The 26,203-nt window shown below is 30.5% G+C and overlaps 1 protein-coding gene and 1 non-coding gene across 2 annotated transcripts in view; one reads left to right on the top strand and one right to left on the bottom strand.

Moving 5' to 3' along the window:
- Positions 1–963: 963 nt before the first annotated feature.
- Positions 964–26,203, top strand: part of LOC127276920 (homeotic protein proboscipedia) — a 36,351-nt gene continuing 11,111 nt past the window's right edge. Inside the window, exon 1 of the mRNA XM_051297669.1 lies at positions 964–2,071. Within this exon, the coding sequence (XP_051153626.1) occupies positions 1,561–2,071 (511 nt within the window). The 5' untranslated portion in view covers positions 964–1,560. The remainder of the gene's footprint in view (positions 2,072–26,203) is intronic.
- Positions 14,562–14,633, bottom strand: Trnad-guc (transfer RNA aspartic acid (anticodon GUC)). Its single transcript has one exon. It is a non-coding gene; the product is annotated as a tRNA-Asp (tRNA).

Below are 26,203 nucleotides of genomic sequence, written 5' to 3' on the forward strand. Positions count from 1 at the left end.
TGTTTAAAGTCAATTTATTTTCTGACAATATTAAAAGCATATGAATAAAGGAATGAATCACGAATGAGAAAAAAATTAGTTAATAATTTTTCAAATTAAACAACTTTCTCGAAAAAACAAGTTGCACTTTATTTTATTTATATAAAATTTAATTCACAGAATATTCTCACTCGTATTATAGTATCATAAATGACTTTAAAAACAGTATCCTGAGAATATCTTCTTGACATCCAGAAGATATACTGAGAATATCCTGAAAATATCTGTGGGATATCCTGACGATATCTAATGGGATATCCTGATAATATCTGTGGGATATCCTGACGATATCTATGGGATATCTGGAGGACATTTATGAAAGTCTATAGAGATATTCAGAAGATATCCTCAGATATCCATTGGATATCCAAACCACCGATTTTTTTGGATATCCTTAAGAGATCCTTTTGATATCCATATAGGACATCCCTAGGATATCTGCGGGATATTATCAATATATCCCATAAGATATCTTGTGTTATTAGGGATTGTTCCTTATCAGGTAACAAAATAATTAGACCGCATTTATAATTAAAAGTTAAACTCTACTGTTTTGAATCGGTAACAAAACGACAGTTTGTAATTCCCATAGTACTCTTGAAAACATTCTCTTTCAATTCTTTTCCCTAAATTGATTCCCCCTTGCCTCTCTTACAATATATATATATATACCTGAGGCATAACAAATTGTATATAGTATATATATATATATATATTCTTCCATGAGAGGAAGTGGAGTACCTGGAAAACCTCGTGGTCGAGCACGTGACATTGTCCCCCTCCACATTGATGGTAACAAGAATGAGCGCTGGCGCGTACCGCCCACGGTGCGTCAATGTTCGCGGCCGCCCTTGGATGCCTCGTGCTCCGCTGCACAAGAGTCGGTTATATGCACTGCCGCAGTCCGGACCTACGTTCTAAAAGCCCGTGCCCTCCTAACTTTGGTGCCAGCCCACCTACGTCAAGAGGGTTGTACTCAACGGGCCCGTTACCGTAACGCCATTGGTTCATATTCTATGTCACGTGATCCTCTACAAGAGGTGCCCTCCGGCTTCCTCTCCTTTTACTTGTGTGCTCTAAAGAAAAGAGACAGTAGTAACAACAGAGACACGCCATGCACACACTACGAGAGTGAACGTTTGGGAGAGAAGTGAAAAAGATCCCCGTGTGGATATATATATTTCAAGAGAGAGTAACGTCCTCCACCTCTCGCGCTAAGTTCTGCCTTATAATCTCCCAAACCATCTCATCGTCTCCACCTTCTTCTTCTTCTTCTTCTTCATCTTACCTCTTCTTTCTCCTTCATTTCGCGTACGCTGTACGATCGGAACAGTTTGCATTCTTGAATCCTCGGGATTTTCCTTTCAAAAGTGTTTTAGTGAATTGTGATTGTAAAAAGTGCAATTGAAAAAGTGATTTTTGTTCAATTTTCGAGACAGATTTTTCAAAGTCAAAAAAACATTTTGTGAAAGTGTTTTTTGTGATATGGTATAGCATTAAATTAGTGCGTGATTTGTTTTCATGCGAGGACAACAACAGACGCTTCATCAAGAAGAGAGTAATTATCATCAGACGCATTTAAGTGGTTCACAATTGGACCAACTTGAGGGTCTGATTGGAGATAAGGAGCTTGTATCCGTGAAGACGAGGTCCCCGACACCCGTCCTGGCGAACGACGGAGGGGGTGGTGGCTTCTGGCTGGCCTCGGTGGCCGCGGGGGCCGGGGCTGGAGCCGTTTTGCCCCCGCACGGGGCTCATCCAGTAATGGACCCAAATTGCGGATCAGCCGAGACTGGCTTCATTAATAGTCAACCGTCAATGGCCGAATTTATGACCGCATTACCCCAATTGTCGGGCGATGGTTCTCTTCAGCATTCGCCTGGTGCTGGAGGACCAATGAGCCCCGGTGGTCATCATTCTGGTTATCATACAATGATTGATCCACATGGGGTCGCGGACCCATCAGGTGTCAATGTTCCTGAATATCCTTGGATGAAGGAGAAAAAAACCACAAGGAAGAGTAATCAGCAAGGTAAGAAGAAGTTGCGAAAATTCTGATTGAAAGATTCTGTTTGTATATATATATACAAAAAATTCTGATGATTTTAATGCGGTATACATCCAAAGATTCTGTTTGTACCCATTGCAAAAATTTTGATGATTGTAATGCGGAGTACACTTCCAAAAATTCTGTTTGCTGCAAAAAATTCTGATGATTTTAATGCAGTATATACTACCGAAGATTCTATTTGTACCCATTTTAAAATAATTCTGATCATTTTAATGCAGTTTACTTCCGAAGATTCTATTTGTACCAATTGTAAAAATTCTAATGATTTTAATGTGGATTACAGTTTCAAAAATTCTGTTGGTATATATACCCATTGTAAAAATTCTGATGATTTTAATATACTGTATATACATCTAAAGATTCCGTTTGTATACCTATTTTTAATTAATTCTGATTATTTTAATGCTGTATACTTCAAAAGATTCCGTTTGTACCCATTGCAAAAATTTTGATGATTTTAATGCGGATTATACTTCCAAAAATTCTGTTTGCTGCAAAAATTCTGATGATTTTAATGCAGTATATATAGACTTCCAAAGATTCTGTTTGTACCCATTTTAAAATAATTCTGATCATTTTAATGCAGTTTACTTCTGATGATTCTATTTGTACTAATTGTAAAAATTCTAATGATTTTAATGTGGATTACAGTTTTAAAAATTCTGTTGGTACCCATTGTAAAAATTCTGATGATTTTAATATACTGTATATACATCTAACGATTCCGTTTGTATACCTACTTTTAAATATAATTCTGATTATTTTAATGCGGTATACTTCAAAAGATTCTGTTTGTACCCATTGCAAACATTTTGATGATTTTAATGCGGATTACACTTCCAAAAATTCTGTTTGCTGCAAAAATTCTGATGATTTTAATGCAGTATATACTTCCGAAGATTCTATTTGTACCAATTGTAAAAATTCTAATGATTTTAATATGGATTACGCAGTTTCAAAAATTCTGTTGGTACCCATTGTAAAAATTCTGATGATTTTAATATACGGCATACTTTCAAAAATTCTGTTTGTATCAATTGCAACCGCAAATTCTGATGATTTTAATATACGGATTACACTTTGTAAAATTCTGTTTGTACCCATTGCAACGGGCAAATTCTGATGATTTTAATACGGATTATACTTTCTAAAATTCTGTTTGTCACTGTTAATTTGCAGATACCAAATTGCAATAATACCAATAATATTTGGATCAAAACATATAATTTTATCCAAATTTTCGTATCACTTTTGATCCACTTGATACCTTCAAGAAAACAGTGTCATTTTGTTTGTACCGCAAATTATTTTTTAGTACACTGAAGTATTTGTTGATTCCTAATTAGCGATATCATTAATTAACTGGAATAGCCTAATTGATAATTTGTTAATTAATATTTTCTAATTTCTTCCTTGGAATTTTAATTTTTAAAGTATAAGAATTAAAATTCTACCTCAAAAAAAGAGCAGAAGCTAATATTCTACCAAAACTATTTGTTTTTATGTATACATCCGGACTACTTTCAGCAGAAAGAAAAGTACAACTTTTGTCCGCTGAAAATCTAGTTCCAAAAAGAATTTTTCAGATTCGTTTGTACAAGATTTTTAGCTAGCACCAATTTTATTTGGGTCAGCTTTTTAATAGACCAAAATTTAATTTCTCTTTAATAACGAACTGGAGGATACCAAATTGATTCTATACTAAAAATCCGGTTATTATAGAATTGACAATTCCTTTTTTTCGGTAGTGTAAATTTTAAGTAGTGATTTAAGTAGTGACCACAAATTTCAAAAATATTGAAATTAGTAAACCTTAAATTTTACTAACATACTTGTCTATGAGTATACTAAATTTCGCTAATTCAAATCGCATAATTAATAAATATTTATTAATTGTGCGATTTACATAATTAAATTATTAAACTCTCTCTGATGATCTGAACGATTATTCGAAGATCATTATATATAGAAAACATTAACTACAGATTCTTAAATTTTAATATACTCCATACAAGAGGTTTAACTACCCGCTACCACATTTTCACCCTCCACAGGGTGCCTGGACTTCCGACGGCTAATGACACTCTTTGAGCCACTCCTTTCCTTTTCATATATGAATTTCTGCATCTGGAACACAGAAGTTGTGAAATACACACATTTTCCTATATACTGCAAACATTCAACTACTAAATTACCAAAATCCTTTATGTATATATAGCAAAAGATTCTCGACAAATAACCACCGTAACAAAATGCATCTTGAGCGATGGTTCCCCCTTTAACCCAATAATACAATGGAAAAGCACTTCATGAATTAAGTAAAGCATTTCAAATTATAAATATATCCAATACAAATTTGGTCCATTTGTCCTGGAAAATTTCTCATGTGGGCTGTTGAACAAATGTTATATGGGAAACTAATTTTTAATGGTCACTACTTCCTATAACATGGAAAAAGATCATTAAAGTATAAACAACCCTATATAGAAGGGAAAACGCACTTTTGGGTTTAAAATATAATGTTTACCATATGGTACGTTAAATGATATTGTATTAATGTAGATTTTGTGAATACAGAAAACAAGAATTAGTATAGCAAAAGAATTTTTGGCTCTTTAGACTATCACAGCATCCGGATATATTTGAGAGTATACGGAAGTAGTAGGAATATCATTTGGTCTGAAGAAATTATATGTCATAGAAATCCTATTATCCCTAACGTACGTACTAAGGTACGTAAAATTCTGAAATATCCAGATGTTGCTAAAGGAAATTAAAATTTTCATTTCTGATATAAATAACGTGCGTCAGAAAATGATTCTTTCATCCAAAGGCCACTACAATAAATAAATTAGTACCAATTTTCTAAAATTATATAATTGATATTTCTATTCTTCTATTTTTTCATCAATCACCAATTTATATCGATATAATCATATTAATTTGGATGAAAAATCCAAAAGTGGAATAAGTGGTTCTTTCGTATATATAACTATATATATATTGATGGTACAGTGTGTAGAGAAGACGTATTGGCATGGGATCGTTTTCCGCCAACTTGTTGGCTATTGTCGGACGATCGAGGACCCATAAATCTGCGGAGAGGTCAGGGCACGCGTTCGAGGTATAGTATACTCTCTGTGTGCGGAGAAAACCAATGTATATATACATAGCGATCAGAGAGGCGAAGGGTAGGAGAAGGTTTATGGGCCACGAGGGTCGCCATTCAACGCGGGGTGAGAGATGAACAACATATTCCCAAAAGGATCCGACATATATATATATATATATATATATAGTAATATATGAAACGACAATTTCATCATATTATATTTGTACCAAAATGGACCTATTCTATATAGAAACGAGCGAGACAGGAGGATGAGAGAAGATTAAGTGTTTGGCACGAAGGTTAACCAGACGCGGACCAGTGGTAACACGCGGAATCATCTGTAAATTGAGCGCCGGACTATGAGAGAGCGTCGGGATGCCCATAATTCATACAGGCAGCCGCGCCAAATGCAAGAGGTGGTGGTATATACATAGCTCGTGTCCCTTATCGTCAACCACTGACCACTGCTTGGCCATCCTCGTGATTTGCGACCTCAAAGGATAAATGCTTTTGCATAAAGTGTTTTCAAAGTTAAGGGGATATGACCCAGTAATCATTAAAGTTCCCTTCATTTTGTAATTAACTGAAAATTGTCTAATATAAAATGCGCCTCTGGATTTTTAATCAGTTTTGATGATGCGATTGAAGAAGTTTCATTTAAAATTATTATTTTTTTGACGATCTTGTTACCTGGTGACAGCGGTGGGATTTTTCAAATTTCTTCTCATAGCAATAGTATAGGAAAATAAGACAAAATCTGATAACAGTTTTTAGAATGAAATTACATGGTGACAGCGGTGGGATTCTTACCTTTGAAGGAAATTATCAAAAAAAGTCCACTGGTTTCGGTTATGAAGTTCCCTGGTGTCAGCGGTGGGATTTTTCAAATTTCTTCTCATTGCAATATAGTAGGAAAATAATACAAAATCTGATAACAATTTTTAGATTGAAATTACATGGTGACAGCGGTGGGATTTTTTTCTGAATAGCAGAAAGGAAATTATCAAAAAGTCCACTGGTTTCGTTTATGAAGTTCCCTGGTGGCAGCGGTGGGATTTTTCACTTTTCTCCTCAGTAGTAGCAAAAATAAAGTTATCAAAAAATCCGCTCGTTTCGAATACAAAGTTTCCTGGTGGCAGCGATGGGATTTTTCAAGTTTTCATTTCTCATCGCAACAGCAGAAAGAATTAATTTATATATACTACAAAATCTATACTAATTTTTCAAATGAAGTTACATGGTGACAGCGGTGGGAATTTTCACTAAATTATCAAAAAAAAGCCGCTAAGTTATTCGTATAATATCCGAAACTTTCACGCAGTTAACTTTGCAACTTTCAACAATTTGTCAAAGCTATACGATGCTCATCGCGCGTCCTTGAACAATTACTGACGAAAGGTTTTAGTCACAAATGGTATAAGCAAAGGCTTTTCGCTTACTTGCGGATGTCACCCCACACGTATTAAATTCCAATCTGTTACCTCGACGTGCCCTTCATCGAGGTATGCTGTCGCGTCTCTCTATAGCAAATTTTAGGGGAACGTTGCGCTGATTAGAGAGAGTTATTTGTCAGAGGCGCAATGTCTAGAGTTTGACGGTAATTCTTGGCATAGACAAAAACATGATTCCGCGAGTGTTTTTTTTTTTTTTTTGCCTTGTTCTAGAGGCATCCTCATCAGTCACTAACCCAAGACATAGGAGACATATACTCTCCACTATTCTCGATGCCAATGTGTCAATTAATCCCTCCATCCCAAGGGATACTGATCCTGGTTATCTTGCCACTCTTCTTCCTTGCTTCTAAAACCGTCTACCAATTCCTTCTCTTTCTTGGGGAACATTATACCCTTCTCACGATTTCTAGTCTCGACACCCTTTCGTCTTACACTTCAGTGTTGAAAAGCCTAAATTAATCTCTCTGTGGTATTCCACTAATTTTGACATTAAAAGCAGATTGATAATATTTTATATATGTTATTAAGAAATTAAACTATATATAAAGAATTGAAATAAAATCAATAATCGCTGAGTATAATTTGGAACCTCGCATGCGAAGAAAGGGAGTAAAAAAGAGGGGAAAGAAGAAAACGATACCAACACCCCAAGGGCTTTTATAGCGGCCCATTTGGCGCGACAACGAGCGTAGAAACTTCTTTTAGTATCGGGGACACAGATTTATAAATATATATATATATATTCGTTATGGGGATTATCAATTTGTTATCCCGTGTTTATTATTTTCTATGTGTGTTTTGAAGGGAGGAAATAGATTCAAATGGTGATTTTCACGGATTTTTATATGTTCCAATACCGGACGTTTACATCAAGTGTAATTTTGGTGTGACAATTTCTCCATATGCCACTGCCGTATGTTCATAGAGAGAGAGAGAGAGAGAGAGAGAGAGAGAGAGAGAGAGAGAGAGAGAGAGAGAGCTTCCCTGATTTATGCACGGAGGAAAAAGTTAGCCAACTCTTCGCTATTTCAGCTAATTTTAATTTGCTATATGGATAGTAATTTTATTATCTATTTCTGCTAATTCTGATGTTAGCTGATTTAAGCTATTGTCTCGGAAGAATTTTGACTTTGTTTATTTGATTTAAATGGATATTTGCTGCTACAGCTAAATCATTTTTCTCCCTGTGATCTCGTATATTCTTCGTTTTTAAAGAAGCGTTTTTTAAAAATTTTTCATTTTATAAACGCAAATTGGTTTAATATAATTTTTGAGATAAATAGAAAAAGAAAATTAAGACTGACAGTGTCCCTTTAATGTCGAGAAGCTTTACGAATCTGATATAATGACAAGATTCTCAAGATTGGTCGATGAAAAGAGGTTTTAGGAAAAGGTCGGAGGTTATATAGCGCGCGAGAGTCAAGTTATCGAGTTTTTGGTTGGCTGGAGCAGAATATCCTCATACTGTCCTCCTGCAGCTTCTTTAAATCATTGGATCCCTTCGATGTTTGGACTAGATAAGATTCTTTTTAGTATGAGTGCACACTTTTCAGCCATACTTTCTCGCATGGAAAAAAGGAAATAGAATCGTTATCTTTAATTTGCAAAGGATTTAGTTATTCCTTTTTTTTTCTTTTATCAAAACTTTTTTTCCTTTTCATAAAAATTTTTCTGTGAAAACAATTTCAAATTCTATTTTGATTGTCAATAGTATATATTCAATTGTGTTTTATTCCCTCTTTTCTGTATGTATATATATGAGAATCAACTTTTATACGAGAAGAGAATAAAATTTTCATTTCAACTGTTTTGTCCCGATTTTAGCCAGATTATCATTTGTAATGAAACCATGCGTCGAGTTTTACGACTTTTTCTTTTCATCCCCCTCGCACCGGCCCAAACGTCATTGAGAGGAAATCCGGCCTTCCATATGCTACACTATGGTATATATACTGACTCTCCCTGCAAATTTTTACACCTACTTCCCTTTTACGAGTGACTGAAGTAACATAACCAGAGAGAGAATGAGAGGAGAAATCTCATCCCCCTTTTCTTCCGGCAGAAGATACGAGAGCGTCGCGGTCCTCGTTTCCTTCGCCGTCGGACATTTACATAAAATTATTATTAACGCTCTCCGACGAGCCGCGGTTACGCTTCCAGATTTAAATTTCCTTTTCTTCTTTTTCTTTCTTTTTTTTTTAAAGAAGAAGTGCCTATTTACGAGTAAACACTATGTTTCTGAAATCGAACTATATATCTAAGTTCCCTCTTCGTCGATGGATTGTGATTAATGATCTTGTGGAGCGCAGCATCCGCAAGGTACTTATATATATATTTTTTCTTTTTATTTTTTTATATTATTTTTTAATACAAAATTATATATATATATATATATATATTTTTGTAATAAAAAAATATAAAAATAAATTGAAAATACAGTAATAGTATAGGCGCCTCTCGACCTCAAAGGTCCTTGTTTTAATATCTGAATGCCAAATCAATATTTTATCTTCTCTTTTTTATATTATGTCTTCAACGTTTCGATCCCACACCATTTAAAAGGCTGACAGAAGAAAACTAATTTTAACTAATACTCAATCCATTCTTCTTATTCTTTTCCCATTTCTCGCTCTGACGTTAATTTGTCCATCAAAATCGATACCTCATATTTCAAATTTCTTCATTTTATATTATTATATTGCCCCGCGTGTGGAGATGAAAAGAATTATCCTCGAATATATATATATATATGTCGCTAGTTTTTTTAATTCAAAAATTAATTTTATAAAAATTCTTTTAAAAAAAAAAAACAAATTATAAATTGCTAAAAAGGAAAAATTTTAACATAGTCAAAGAATATAGAAATTATTTTTATTTGATAAAAATTCTTCGGATAAATTTTTCTACCAATTAATAAAAAAATAATATTTTTTTATATAGAGAAAGAAAAAATTATTTTTGCATAAAAATTCTGCGGATAAATTTTTTAACCAATATATTTTAAGAAAATATATTTTTAAAAGAAGGAAAAATTATATTTTTGCATAAATATTCTGCACAGTTTCTGTATAAATATGAGACTACAAAATAGAACCAAATACAGTAAAATACAACAGAATACATCCAAATACAGTAAAATACAACAGAATACAGCAAAATACAACTAAATACAGTAAAATACAACAGAATACAACAGAATACATCCAAATACAGTAAAATACAACAGAATACAGCAAAATACAACTAAATACAGTAAAATACAACAGAATGTATCCAAATACAGTAAAATACAACAGAATACAGCAAAATACAACCAAATACAGGAAAATACAACAGAATGCATCCAAATACAGTAAAATACATAAGAATACATCCAAATACAGTAAAATACAGTAAAATTCAATAGAGTACAGCAAAATACAACCAAATACAGCGAAAAACACGCAACAGAATGCAGCAAAATAAAGCAAATACAGTAAAATACAACAGAATACATCCAAATACAGTAAAATACAACAGAATACAGCAAAATACAACCAAATACAGTAAAATACAACAGAATGCATCCAAATACAGTAAAATACAATAGAATACAGCAAAATAAAACCAAATACAGTAAGATACAAAAAAATATAGCAAAATACAAAACAAAATTGTTTAAGAAAATATATTTTTAAAAGAAGGAAAATATTATTTTTTCATAAAAATTCTTTGGAGTTTTTATTTATAAGAAAATTAATAATTTTTTTTTTTTACTAATAAAAAGAAGGAAAAAAATTGTTTTTATTGCATAAAAATTCTCCGGAAAGAAAGAAAATATATAAATTTTTTGTCTTCCTATATAATTTACAAAAGAGAAAATTTTCAGTTATAATATATATGAAATTTCACAGTCATATCAAAGTCGAAAGTCTGTGAAATTCAAGATAGGCATTAGTTACATTTTTTTTAATAACTGTTATAAAAATAATAACCCGTTTTACGTCTTGTGTCTCTCAGAATATCTCTCTCTCTCTCTCTCTCTGCTTTCTCTTAATTTCACTATATGGTTTCTTATATAAATATATTGTTAAACAATTTTTTTTTTCATTCTAATCAATATTTTTATACAATTCCCGCCTTGTCAAAAAATATGGGGCATTTCACGTACAACATTGTCTTTCAAAAAAAAAAAAAAAAATTTTTTTTTACTAGAATATTTTTTATCAAAATCGTTATGAAAAATAAGAAAATACGTATTTTTTTATTTCTTTATTTGGATAAAAATTATGAATGTTACGATTTTTTTAAATTTAACGTTATTACGAAGCCGAATATTTTTGAAACTTTTTTTCTCTCTCATTCTAACATATATACAAAAAATATACTATATATATATATATATAGTTACATTATGTTTTACTAGATATTTAAATAATTGAAGAAAAATTGAATTTATTTATTATTTTTAATCAGTTAGAATAAGAGAGAAAAAATGTTTTCAAAATTCGGCTTTGTAAAAACGTTAAATTAAAAAAAAAAATTATAACTTCCTTCATTTTCATCAAATAAAAAAATAAAAAAATACGTATTTCCTTATTTTTCATATAGATTTCGAAAAAAAATGTTTCGGACAAAAAAAAAAATTTTCAATGAAAATTTCCCATATATAAAATGCCCCATATGAAAGTAAATATTACTTCGACTAATATTGAAATTTGCAAAATTCATCTGTCACGCGTATCATATTTCACTTTTCATAAATTGTCACGAAAACTCAATGCGGCTTCAAGTCTTTTTCATAAGGGAGCAATCAACGGAAATAGATCATTAATTTTCTACTGACTCCAAATGGAAAATTAAGGGGCTCAGCACTTCGAAAATTGAGATGCCATATTTCAAATGTAAATATATTCAGTCGAGAATATTTCTGCTATTTTTAGACATACTTATTTACATATACATATTATATATATATATAAATTTAAAATTTTTTTATATTTATATTATTTATATATATATTCACATGTAATTGTAATTGTAAAATTTCTGAAACAAATAAGAAAGAATTTTTAAATTAAAATTCACGTGTAAAAATGAAAAATAATTATATTTTGCAAAAAGAAATTTACATATTCAATTAAAAATAATTTTTTTTTTTTCTTTCTGTAATTGATGAAAGTTATGTCTGCAGTGAATGCCTCGTTGAAAATTGAATCTCCGCGCTGTGCGGAATCAACTCTTAGCGAGTGGACTAATGAATCGGCGTGCTGGGACTGTTTATAAACCGTTTAAGCGTTGGCAGGTTCGCGAACTGTGGAGCGTGGAAGGGAAACGAGAAATCGAGGCTTTTGGGAAAAAGGACGAAAGTGAGGAGAGAGAGAGAGAGAAATAGAGAAAGAGTGATGAATGAACAGTGGACAGGTGGCTGAACCTTGAACCTCCTCATATATATATGAAAACTACAATTATTATTTTCATACGAAAATTAAAAAAAAAATTATTTTATAAAAAAATAAAAGATTGCAAAATTAATTGCGTAATTCCTTCGCAAAAGAAGAGAAATTATATTAAATGTATAACAAATTTTTATATATATATATAAATCTATCCGAGTTTCCTGACCGCAATTTCTGAATTGAAAGGTGTGCGCTAAAGAAAATAAAACACCAATCTCTTTTTCTCTTTGATCATTAAGAATATAATTTCGACCTAAAAACATTTCTCAAGAGGCAGAAAGGCGTTTCTGCGCTAAATTCATAAGTCAAACATATTTTATATACTGATATAAATAACGACTGTAATCTACGAAACGTGAAAAAAAAATGAATGAAAGAACTTGGGAGGGAAAAAAAAATGAAGAAAATAAGTTTTTCCCGGGCGCATTCCGAACTCGCTGTGTATATTCCATTTTTTTTTTTTTTTTTTTTTTTTTTGTCGTGAAAAAACGTCGAGCCAACCCTGTTCTTTTATATTAAAAATGAACTGTCGCTTCCACTATGACGACATGGACGGGTATTTGACTGTACTACCGCTATTTTATTTGATAAATCACGAAGCGACCTCCTCCGCCTTTTGGTCATCTGAATTTCTAATGCATTATTTTTCCCGCATCATTCCGTGAGCGCTGGCAACGCCGAATGCCAAAAAGAAGGGTGCTGGATTCGCACTCGTAAATATCTAAGGGATGAGGCGAGAAAAAAGATATTTTCCTTTTGATTTCCAGTAGCCTTTTATATAAAAAAAAAAAACTAAACTCAAAATGAGTAGCGTATATACACTACTCATTTTGAAGTACAGCAAAAATATATGATCTCATTTTTAGTTAATTTTTTCAAATTGAACCAAATAAGAGGTTCATTTTGAATTTGAGATTAATATCAAATAATTACTTAGAAAAATATTAAATGAAATAATAATTGTTCTTAATAAACAAACGTATAAACTTAAATTCTCAATTGATACAAATTAACAAAAAATTAAATAATAGAATTTTTAGGTTAGTAATCATGTTTACGTCATTGACGCCATTAAAAAATTCGAGATTATTTAAAAATAATTTATATAAATACAACCACTTTGAAATATTTCCCTGTTCCTTCAATATCAATTATTCATTATCTAGTATGAAACACTTGCTTTTATATAGCCACTAAATCCAATACGACGCACATTCAACGAATATTTTCACAGTTTTTCTATACAGATTTTGAGTAACGTGAAGTTGTTTTTTAACTCATTTTTGCAGAATTTTTATATATACAAAATTTGGATTAATGCAACTCATTTTTTTGTTAGATTTTTGTTGACAACATTTTTGAGTTATGGATACATCTATGGAGAAAATTGCGAAATACAATATGGCGTCTCCAAAATGTCCGGCGAACAAAATGAATGTTATATCTTTTCATTTGTATGTGTATATAAAGTATTTATAAATTGAAATTTATGAATCTTGATTTGATCGCATTTTGAAGGACAATAAATTTCGATTCAAAAAGAAAGATAATAATTGTTGGCCTTTGGCAAAAGACGATTTTGATATTGACAACAGTAGCAACGCTAGCTCAGTGTGTTATTTAATCCAACTCTTCAACCGCAGACTGAGTGTTTATAGCTTAAAAATACAAAGACGCAAAGTCATCTAACGATCAAAAGTGCCGCTTTTAAATCGCTGCCGCGCGTCTTTTCAGTAGCTCTCGCTCTCGCGTCTTTGCTACTTTTCTTCTTCCAACTTTGAAGGCTGGTATATGTATATATATACTCGCGTGACAATGTTATGCCTTTCCTTCTAATGAGCAAAAGTATTTTTATCTACCAATTTTTTTTTTTTTTTATTTTTTGCCAAAGACTAATTCTTAGGGACATTTATTTTGATGAAAGCAATTTTTTATTGTGCAGTATGATTATTTTTTTCTTTTTTCTGCAACTGATTCTTGTATAAAAAAAAAATAATGAGAAAAAATATTCATTTTGTTTGTGATTTATATTATTATTGATAAAAAATTTTAATTTCGTAATGTTAATAATTTTACATACGATTTGGTTTTCTAAAATATACCCTTTTTTTATATATAACGATTCATCTTTGGTGCATCTCACTTGATTATATATATATATAATAGTAAATAATTTTGTTCGACTTGCAAAACGTAACCTACAAAAATATTGACTACATTACCGACAGAGTATTCTGTAGGTAACAGGGTACGTAACTTTTAGAAGAAAAATTAAAGAGAACGTTTATATTTTGTAGAACATTCGTATATATACTTTATTTTGATTGCGGTGGAAACTGTTTTGTTTGTATAAACTCGCCAAATGGTTCAAAAAATTAATTTTTTTTTGCAAAATTAAAGATGGTTAGAGTAAAAATAAAAAAGGTTGTTAAAAATAAAAAAAAATTCTCTCCAGCGGGGAATCGAACCCCGGTCTCCCGCGTGACAGGCGGGGATACTGACCACTATACTACTGAAGATGGTGTTATCGCACGCCTTATCTCCAAGTGGCACGAGCGATGATGACGTCATACTTGTCTAGCAAAAAAAAAAAGTCATTAGATTTTAACCAAATTAGAAAAATTTTCTTCTAATAGAAAGCAGAATACAACAAAATACGAAAAAAGAAAACTACAACAGAATACAACAAGGTACAACAAAATACAGTAAAGTACAACAGAATACAATTAAATACAGTAAAATACAAAAGAATACAGCAAAAAACAACATACAGTATAATACAACAGAATACAACAAAATACAATAAAATAAAACAAATACAGTAAAAGACAACAAAATACAGTAAAATACAACAGCAAAATAGAGTAAAATACAACAGAATAGATCAAAATATAACAGAATACAACGAAGTACAGTAAAATACACCAGAATAAAACCAAATACATTAAAATACAACAGAATACAGAAAAATACAACAACAAAATGCGGTAAAATAGAACAGAATACATCAGAATACAACCAAATACAGTAAAATACAAAAGAATACATCAAAAGAACATAATACAGTAAAATACAACTAAATACAGCAATTACAATAAAAGATAACAGAATAAAACAAAATACAATAAAATGCAGCAAAATACAACCAAATACATTAGAATACAACAGAATACAGCAAAATACAACAACAAAATACAGTAAAATAGAACAGAATACAACAAAATACAAAAGAATACAGCAAAAAAGCAAAATACAGTAAAATACAACATAATACAATAAAATAAAACAAATACTGTAAAAGATAACAGAATACAATATAATACAATAAAATACAACAACAAAATACAGTAAAATGCAGCAGAATACAACCAAATACAGTAAAATACAAAAGAATACAGCAAACAAAAACGAAATACAGTAAAATACAACATAATACAATAAAATAAAATAAATTCAATAAAAGGCAACAGAATACAACAAAATACAGCAGAAGACAGCAAAATACAACAAAATACAGTAAAATACAGCAGAATACAACCAAGTACAGTAAAGTACAACAAAATACACCTAAATACAGCAAAATATATTAAAATATAATAGAATAAAACAAAATACAATAAAATGCAGCAGAATACAGCAAAATACAACCAAATACAGTAAAATACATCAGAATACAACTAAATACAACAATATACAACAGAATACAGCCAAATACAGTAAAATACAAAAGAATACAGCAAACAAAAACGAAATACAGTAAAATACAACATAATACAATAAAATAAAATAAATTCAATAAAAGGCAACAGAATACAACAAAATACAGCAGAAGACAGCAAAATACAACAAAATACAGTAAAATACAGCAGAATACAACCAAGTACAGTAAAGTACAACAAAATACACCTAAATACAGCAAAATATATTAAAATATAATAAAATAAAACAAAATACAATAAAATGCAGCAGAATACAGCAAAATACAACCAAATACAGTAAAATACATCAGAATACAACTAAATACAACAATATACAACAGAATACAGCAAAATACAACCAAATACAGTAAAATACAACAGAATACAACAAAATACAACAAAATACACTAAAATACAACAGAATACAATCAAATACAGTAAAATTCAGTAGAGTACAGCAAAATACAACCAAATACAGCGAAATACACAACAGAATGCAGCAAAATAAAGCAAATACAGTACAATACAATAGAATAAAACTGTATACTTCAAAGTATACAGTAAAAACAAAACAAAATTGTTATGCATATTAACATAAAACGAATTTAAACTAACAAATACGTAAAAATCGCTAGTTTTCTCTCTCGTAAACTAAGAAAAAGGTGTGTACAAATTACTGCTTGCCGTTATATATATATATATATATATATATATATATTTATTTAGGTTGATTCAAGAGTGTTCCAATTTAAAATCAACTTAGCGGTAACCAAATGCTTGCTGTTACATCCGGCGTAGACTAAGCACTATTACTTTTAAAGGACATTAGCCCCGCGTATATTAGTAGTGCTGAGAGGTAAAAGGGGAGGAGAATGTTGGTTCCCATTCTCTCTGCGGCCTTTTCTTTCTCGGTTAAAGCCCAAAGCCTCGCCACCGACGATGCAGAGGGTTGGTAGCAACTCATGGGTTCAGCAGGGTTGTCTTGGAGGTAATTAGCCGACAGCCCATGAGAACGAAAGATTTCCCATTCCAAATCCTCGTCGCACAGTTTTGTTTAATATATATATATAGATATAAAATTCCAGCAAGCCAATAAAAAAGTCATGCAACATCAAACATTATATGAAAATTTTTTCCAAAGGGAGAGTATATATAAGGAATATTCATTATCGTGGGTAGCAATTAGGTTATTAGAATTTCTTTAAAGTCTATACGAATCCATGACCTTTAATTTCGAAAGGTTAGTCCAATTTTAATTATTGGATTAAAAATTTTCTTCTTTGGAAAATCAACTTGAAGGAATAAGGATGCAGAAATTAATAATTATAAGAGAGAGAGAGAGAGAGAGGATATGGAAAGTATGAGAATATTTTCAAATCGATGTACGCAGAACAGGATGACTCGCGAATCTGTTTTGAAGGTTGAGCAAATTCGCACGAGTTCTGTGTGCGCACACCCTGAACTGACCGGTCGGCCGAGAGAGTCGGACGGCTGACTGCCTTTCTGATTGATGATCGCTACTGGACTCTCTGCCGCCATATATATACACATATACACTAACACATTCTCTGTCCTGTTTTCGCACTCCCTTTTCCATTCCGCAAAGCTTCCCCTTTGTATATATATATATATACGCTCAGGACCAATCTCATTTTCAACTTCGCGCCTCCGTTCTAATCTCTTCGCTTTTGAATTATAAATAACGCAGTTTGTTTTCTCATAATAGAGAATCTTAAATCAATTATTACTATACATATTATTCATGCGGTATGAAGATGCAATTGTTGATCAAAATCTTTCTGGATAAGTGATATTAAAATCATATACTCAAAAATTTTATTGCGCCGAAGCGAAAATTTTATTTTCTGTTATTGTTAACTAATTTGCAGATTTAGAGAGTGTGTCTGTTGAAAATCTGTTTATTAGAATATAGTTAAAATTCTCTAATTCTGAATTATCTGAAACTTTAATAAATATATAAACTTTAGATTTAGAGAGCTTACAAGAATTTAAAGAGAAAAAAAATTTGAAGCTCAGAGAATGACGCGAGTGAAGAGGTGTATATAGGTATATCATAATATTGATTGGTAGTAGAAAAGCGCTGTGATGGGATCGGCTTGATAGTCGGAAAACAGGATTGGAATAAGCCACAGGAGATAGGGGCGATATCCCAAGTGATGAAAAGTGACTCTGCAAAAAGAAGCTCTATATAGCTACTGGTCTATACGTATATATATAGTATACAGTCACTTTTTTTAACGCAATGATTCGTCACTTCCGATTTGTCAAGTCTTATCAGAACTTTTAGGCATAACAAAATTTTATTAATCTAATTTCGTTTTTAATTTTTTGATCTAAGATATAGTATAGGAAAATGAGAATTATTCTGTGTATGTAGAAGTATAATATTAAGAAAGAAATATTTTTAATTGGTTGATATGTAACAAATAAATAATGTGCAGCAGAATACAGCAAAATACAACCAAATACAACAGAATACAACAAAATACAAGAAAAAAAAGACTAAATACAATGAAATACAGTAATGACAACAGAATACAACCAAATACAGTTAAAGGCAACAATACAACAAAATACAACCAAATACAGTAAAATACAACAGAATCCAACAAAGGCTAACCAAACACAGTAAAATACAACAGAATACAACAGAGTACAATAAAATACAACAGAATACAGCAAAATATATAACCAACTACAGTTAAAGACAACAATACAACCAAATACAGTAAAATACAACAGAATACAATCAAATACAGTACAATACAACAGAATACAACCAAATACAGTTAAAGACAACAATACAACAAAATACAACCAAATACAGATAAAGACAACAATACAACAAAATACAACCAAATACAGATAAAGACAACAATACAACAAAATATAACCAAATACAGTTAAAGACAACAATACAACAAAATACACCCAAATACAGTTAAAAATAACAAGACAAAAAAATACAACCAAATACAGTAAAATACAACAAAGGACAAACAAATACTGTATAATACAATAGAATATAACAAAGTACAATAAAATACATAACCAAATACAGTTAAAGACAACAATACAACAAAATATAACCAAATACAGTTAAAGACAACAATACAACAAAATACAACCAAATACAGTTAAAAACAACAAGACAACAAGACAACAAAATACAACCAAATACAGTAAAATACAACAAAGGACAAACAAATACTGTATAATACAATAGAATATAACAAAGTACAATAAAATACATAACCAAATACAGTTAAAGACAACCAAATACAGTAAAATACAACAAAATACAACCAAATATAGTAAAATACAACAGAATACAATCAAATACAGTAAAATACAACAGAATACAACAAAATACAGTCATGACAACAGAATACAGCAAAATACAGTAATGACAATAGAATACAACATAATGCAACCAAATACTTCAGTAATTGACAACAGAATACAGCAATATACTACCAAATACAACAAAATACAACCAAATTTAGTAATGACAACAGAATACAACCAAATACATCAGTAAATGACAACAGAATACAGCAAAATACAAACAAATACTGTAAAATACAAACAAATACTGTAAAATACAATAGAATACAACAAAGTACAATAAAATTTAGCTAAATTCATAACCAAATACAGTTAAAGACAACCAAATACAGTAAAATACAACAAAATACAACCAAATACAGTAAAATACAACAGAATACAACCAAGTACAGTAAAATACAACAGAATACAGTAAAAGACAATAGAAAACAAACAGAATGTAACAAATGAATAATTTGCACGGGTTATTTAATTCCAAATCGAGCGCTGGAAGTAAAAAAAAGGTCGAAAGAGAGTTTACATGAAAACGGTATCCCACTTCCTTTCATTGGGAGCAATATTTCTTTTCACCGAGTCCCCTAGAGGTCTTTATCTAACAAGGAGCAAATCATTTCCCTATTATTTGCTCGCTATCGTGCGCACTTTGCTTCTCTCTCTCATTTCGTCGTTTTGCCAAAAGTATACATATATATATATATGTATATTCAAACCTTGGTGAAGTCTACTTTCTGGAGGCTATCCAAACCTTATCCATTGTGGCTCTTTTAAACACGAGAGAACTTTCGAGGACAGTCACATCGTACTTTCTCATTCTATAAATTTGCAAGTATTATTTTTCCTCAAAGGTATATATAACCTCTTTTAATGTTGAATTTATATCCTCCGGAGAGGGTTTTTTTTTTCAGTAAAATACTTATGTAAAGCTGAAATTAATGTTGATCGCAGGTATCGGTCTTGATAATTACACTTTAACTTTCACTTCCATTTTTATAATTTCTCTTTCACTTCCACTTTCACTATTTTACTTCCACAAAAATGGAATTATAAAAGTGGAATGGTTAAAAAAACTGAATTTCATTTTTTTATTTCATCCATCTCTGTTCGGTTCTGTTTTTGTTATTCGAATTATATAGATTTATTTATATATGCGTCGTTTATATATATGTATATTAGTTCGACAAAACAAAAAAACTATTTGCTTCCTTTTTTTTTGCACTAATAGTGAAAACCCAAATTGTCAAAGTTGTATTATTTAGTGAAATAAATGGTCTTGGAAATGGGACTCGAGTGGCCAGAAACGAGGGGCTGGTCAGAAGTCGGTTTAAACAATTATCACAAGGGTCGACCTGCTACAAGTGGACAAGGGGCGCCGATAAGTTAGCAAAAGGGTAATTTAGAATGTTCTTCATCCATTTAGAAATAATCTTATACCTGCCATATAATTTATTTTGCAATTTTGCAACTATTTTTTTATCTCTTTTTATACTTATGGAAATATTTTTTTTTTTTTTAATTTCATTATATTTTTCATTAAACAAATAAAAATACTAATTTCTCTCAAAGGGGATCGACTATGTAATTCGCACTTTTACTTCCATATTTTCTAACCCACTTGGAAAGATTCCCCGGAAAGTGCCCCCTGGAGATTCTATCAGAATTCCGCCGGAACTTCCGTTGGAATTCCATCGGAGTTCCAAAGAATTTCCGATGGGATTCCGACGGAATTCCAATTAATTTTTTTCAAAATTTTTAGAGTCCTAATTCCGCCGGAACTTCCAACGTAATTCCGTCGGAATCCCATCGGAAATTCTTTGGAACTCCGATGGAATTCCGACGGAATTACGTTGTAAGTTCCGGCGGAATTTTGATAGAACCTCCAGGGGGCACTTTCCGGGGAATCTTTCCAAGTGGGAATTTCCATATTTATTTATTTAATTTTGCAAATAATTTTTGTTTTTTTAATTTTTTTTTTAGTTTTAAAATTATTTAAAAAAATTTTTAATATTGTTATCATTTTTCTTTATTACCGTTCAAATATACCCTAATAACACAAGATATCTTGGGATATATTGATAATATCCCGCAGTTATCCTAGGAATGTCTTATAGATATCAAAAGAATCTCTTAAGGATATCCAAAAAATCGGCGGTTTGGATATCCTTTGGATATCCACAGGATATCCACAGGATATCTTCTGGATATCTCTATAGACTTTCATAAATGTCCTCCAGATATCCCATAGATATCGTCAGGATATCTCATAGATATCGTCAGGATATTCTCAGTATATCTTCTGGATGTCAAGAAGATATTCTCAGGTATCTGTTTTTAAAGTCATTATGAGACTAATACGAGTGAGAATATTCTGTGAATTAAATTTTATAAAAATAAAATAAAATGCAACTTGTTTTTCGAGAAAGTTGTTTAATTTGAAAAATTATTAACTAATTTTTTTCTCATTCGTGATTCATTTTTTCATTCATATGCTTAATATTGTCAGAAAATAAATTGGCTTTAAACAATATAAATTCTTCCCCGCAAATAACGACTAACTATTATTAATATTAATTATACATTAAGTGCATGAGTTTATTTAAAAACTTTGAAAAATGCGTTTCAAATCTTCATTTAAAATAAATTAGAAGCTCATAAGATTTTTGTTTTTATTATTTATTATTATTCATTATATTAGCTTAACAATTTTAACCTTTAAAAATATATGTTGAGATATTAAATATCCCGTGAATATCCTAAGAATATCCCACGCACATCCTGAGGATATCCCATGGATATCCTGTGATATAATATCCAATAGATATTTTGTGGATGTCTTAGGGATATCCTATGGATGTCCTGTTGATGTCCCACAGACCGGCGGTTTGGATATCCTATGGATATCCCAAGATATCCTGGGACCATTTTAGGATATCGACCATTGATATGGATATCCTATGGATATCCTTTTGTTATGAGGGTAATAAATATAATTATATTTCTGGAGGATTTTTGGTTGATTGATTGATTTTATAGATCAGAACTGTTGGAGGACTTTATTATAGGTAAATATAAAGATATTTTGATATACAAATGCTAAACAACATTTTGGGTAGCGTATATCAGTGTTTATCCCGGTTGAAGGGTGTTACATAAGAATCGCATATATGAAAAGCAGCGAGGAGAGCGCGCGTCGTAAATCTTGCAATGTAAAATGTGTCGAGGGTTGGCGAGTGAGTGTCCTTTATAGCATTGTTAACAACTAATGTATGCGGACCAAGTTCTCGGTCCCTTTTTGAACATTTAACATTCTTTAACATTATTATACACATGGCGCTTACACCCCACGAATCTACCAAGTATTCTTTCCCTTCTCTCTCTCTTTTTTTTTTAGGAAAAAGATTTTTATCTTCCAGTTTTTATTTCCTTTTTATATCCTATATATCTTTATTCCATTTCACCTCAAAGTGAATACAAACTTTTGTACATATTTAAATTCAATTTTACTATTTACAATTTTTTTTTTTTTTTTTTTGAACCAAATTTTGTAAACCTTTGATTATTTTATGGCAAAAATTTGATTACATGATTAAAGTAAAAAAAAAAAAATGATGACAAAGAGAAAAATTTAATAAAAAAAATGAAGGAAAATATAAAAAATTAAGTAAAGAAAAATATAAAAAATAAACAGAAGAAAAATTATTTTACATATTTAAAAAATAATAATAAATGAAAAAAAAGTTCTAAATTCATTAAAATGGAAATAAAAACATAATAAATATATAGGTCACTCTTTTTCGATTAGGCCTTATTTGTAGATGTCTTCGCTTCGTCCATGACCTTGACCCTCAAGCGACTGGTTCCAGTAATGAATAGGGTTTTCTTAATGATCTTCAATAAGGAGGGGAATTGTATATATATACGCACACACACACATTAAAATAAAAGGCCTTTAAATTCTCCCGTCTTACTTTTCTTTTCAATTTACTTTTCCTTTTTTTTGTCTACTAAACTTAAAAATATTGTTAACAATTTTTTTTTAACTGTTGTAAAATTTCTAAATTTAATTTATTGAATAATTTAATTAATAATAATAATATAATAAACAATAAATGTACTTTAAATAATAATAAATAAAATAAAATTAAAAATTTGAGATTCCAACGCAGAAGAAGAAGAAGAAGAATTAAAAAAAAAACAAGAAGAAACATGAGTTTTGCGACGGTGGATTTAAAATTTTTGTAAAGATTAAAATAAACTTCTTATCCTCTTTGGGCGGACAAGAGTTGCGGCGCGTCGACCGCGTAAAAAAGGAAAAGAGATGAGGAAAAATAAAGGACAAAAGAAGATGCAAAACTGCTCCAAGGGATGTTGCTTGGAATTGGAAACTGATGGAAAGACAGAGAGAAGACCCCTCTCTGGAGTAAAGATAGCGAAACTCTCGCGAGTAAAAAAAAAAAAAATTAGAAACGCAGGACTTTTCTTGAATGTCAGAATTATCGAGAAATTACTTTTCGCCTCATCTCAAGTTTCATTTTGCAGCTGTGAATTTCGAGGATATATATATATCTCATTGTCAGTAGTGGAGAATCAAAGAGAATTTTTCCAGGACTTTGAAAAGTAAAGGGACGAGAAATAAAAGAAAAAAAAAAAAAAAAATTGCACATCCCCCTGAGAGGTGCCAGATTGATCTCGTGAAAAAGCTTTCTTTCATTATAAAAAGCCATCATCTAGCACTTGCACACTAATTTGATTAAAATAATCCAAAATTTACAAAGTTCCATATTTTAATTTCATTTCATACATAGAGGCGGCGGGTTTTAGTTTTTATATTTGAATTCGCTTTTTAAATTTTTTCTTTTCTATTTGTTTCGTTTTTAATTCATTTAATGCTTTATCATTAACTTGTTATTAATTTATTACTAAATTATTATTAATTAACTATTAATTAATTATTAATTTCTCATTAATTTCTTAACAATTAATTATTCATGAAATAATATTTTTAATATTTAAAGTGAAAAAAAATTGTCTTACATATTTTTAACGAAACTTTGAATTGAAGAAATATATCGCGCAGTAATATATAGAAGCGTATAAAGTTTTGATCAATAAAAGCAGGAGGTCACACCTTCAGGTTCAACGTCCTTGTTTTTTTTTTTTGCCATTGTACCCGACAGGTTGAACCTAATTCCCCGTATGTCAGGTTTACCCTGAACCCACAGGATGGCGATGGGTCGAACAACTTGAGTCGCTCCACCCCGATGATTGCAGGTTGCATTGCGGCACGCCTATGTGAACAACTGTTGGACTCTATACTTATTTTTTTTTTTTTATTTATACTTTCGCATATATACATATACATTTATTTACATACACATACGAATACATACACTTACTTACATATAAATACGAATAAATACACTTACTTACATATACATACATATGCATACATTTAGTTACATACACATACGTAGATATACATTTACTTACATACACATACGTAGATATACATTTACTTACATACACATACGTAGATATACATTTATTTACATAAACATACGTAGATATACACTTACTTACATATACATACATATGCATACATTTATTTACATACACATACGTATAAATACATTTACTTACATATATATATGTATACGTAGATATACATTTGCTTACATATACATACGTATAAATACATAAACTTACGGATACTTACGTAAACTTACATACACATAGGTATATGAATAAATTTACTTATACATGCTTACATATAATTACATATACATATAAGAATTCCCATATCTAATTTTCTAGAGCCACCATAATCACAGGTTAGCACACATCGCTGCAGCCAAGCCGTGTCAGGACACCATCGCGTGTTTCCATCATGGCTGCCAAAGGCCCATAATATATAATATACAGCTGTTCTTGTATTGGTGCTGATATATATATATATATTTTTTTTTTCAAGAAGAGAAAAACCAGCTCTCCTTCGCATCTCCCCACTCCTCGACCCCATAGACCCTATCTTATTTCACATTTCTCATTCTTTTCTTTTTCTTGCTTTCTCCAATTTCAACGCAGTTGCTCCTTGAGCAAAAAAAAAAAATCTTCCTCAAAGTTTATCCGGCACACAAAATGAGATAGTTTTTCGCCTCTTCTATATCATCTCCTCTCTAAATCTGAATTAGAATCAAGTGATTTGGAAAACACGAGTTTTGTGTGTAATCTGATTTTATATAATTGATTTTTTTTTTTTCTTTCATATTTTTTATATCTGCGCGAAAATAAAAGAATAAAAAAAGGAAAAGAAAAAAGAAATTAAAAATAATAAAAAAAAAAACAATTATTAGAATTTTTGGACAAATTTTTAATTGATAAAATTTTTACGAAGACGAATTTTCATTTATCCGAAATAACAAATGACCGAACAAATATATAATCGACAGAAAGAGATTTAGACGCATATGTTTCAAAAATTGATCAATCACGATTTTCTTTATGATAATTTCTATCAATTTTTGAAAATTGCGACTAAATTAGTTTCCTTTCGATTGTTTTTGTTCGGTCATTTGTAATTTCGGACAAATGAAAATTCAACGTAAATTCTATCAATTCAAAAATTTGTATAAATTAACATTCGAGAAATTAGAATTCGAAAATTTAAAATTCATCTAAAAATTAATTTTTACTTAAATAAATTTTCATTTTCCAGACTTTTTATTTCTTTGAATTTGTCAAAAATACGGAGGGCTTATCCTGTAAAAATATTTTTAATTAGAATTTTTATTTTAAAATATTTTATTAGAAATAATTAATTTTTAGATTTTTAAATTTTCGAATTGACATAAATTCTGATATCCCGAATTTTAATTTATACCAATTTTTATAATTGATAGAATTTTTGCGACGCCGAATTTATAAATTATTTAGATAATGAATTTCTATCAAATGGAAATTTTAACAAATTAATTTTAGAATTAATGTGTTTTAAAAATTAAATTCTGTTTTTTAGGAAATTAGGA

Source organism: Leptopilina boulardi, unplaced genomic scaffold (genome assembly GCF_019393585.1).
Source record: "Leptopilina boulardi isolate dan_hultmark-lab unplaced genomic scaffold, ZJU_Lbou_2.1 LbouV2_155, whole genome shotgun sequence".
In the NCBI taxonomy this organism is placed as follows: Eukaryota; Metazoa; Arthropoda; class Insecta; order Hymenoptera; family Figitidae; genus Leptopilina; species Leptopilina boulardi.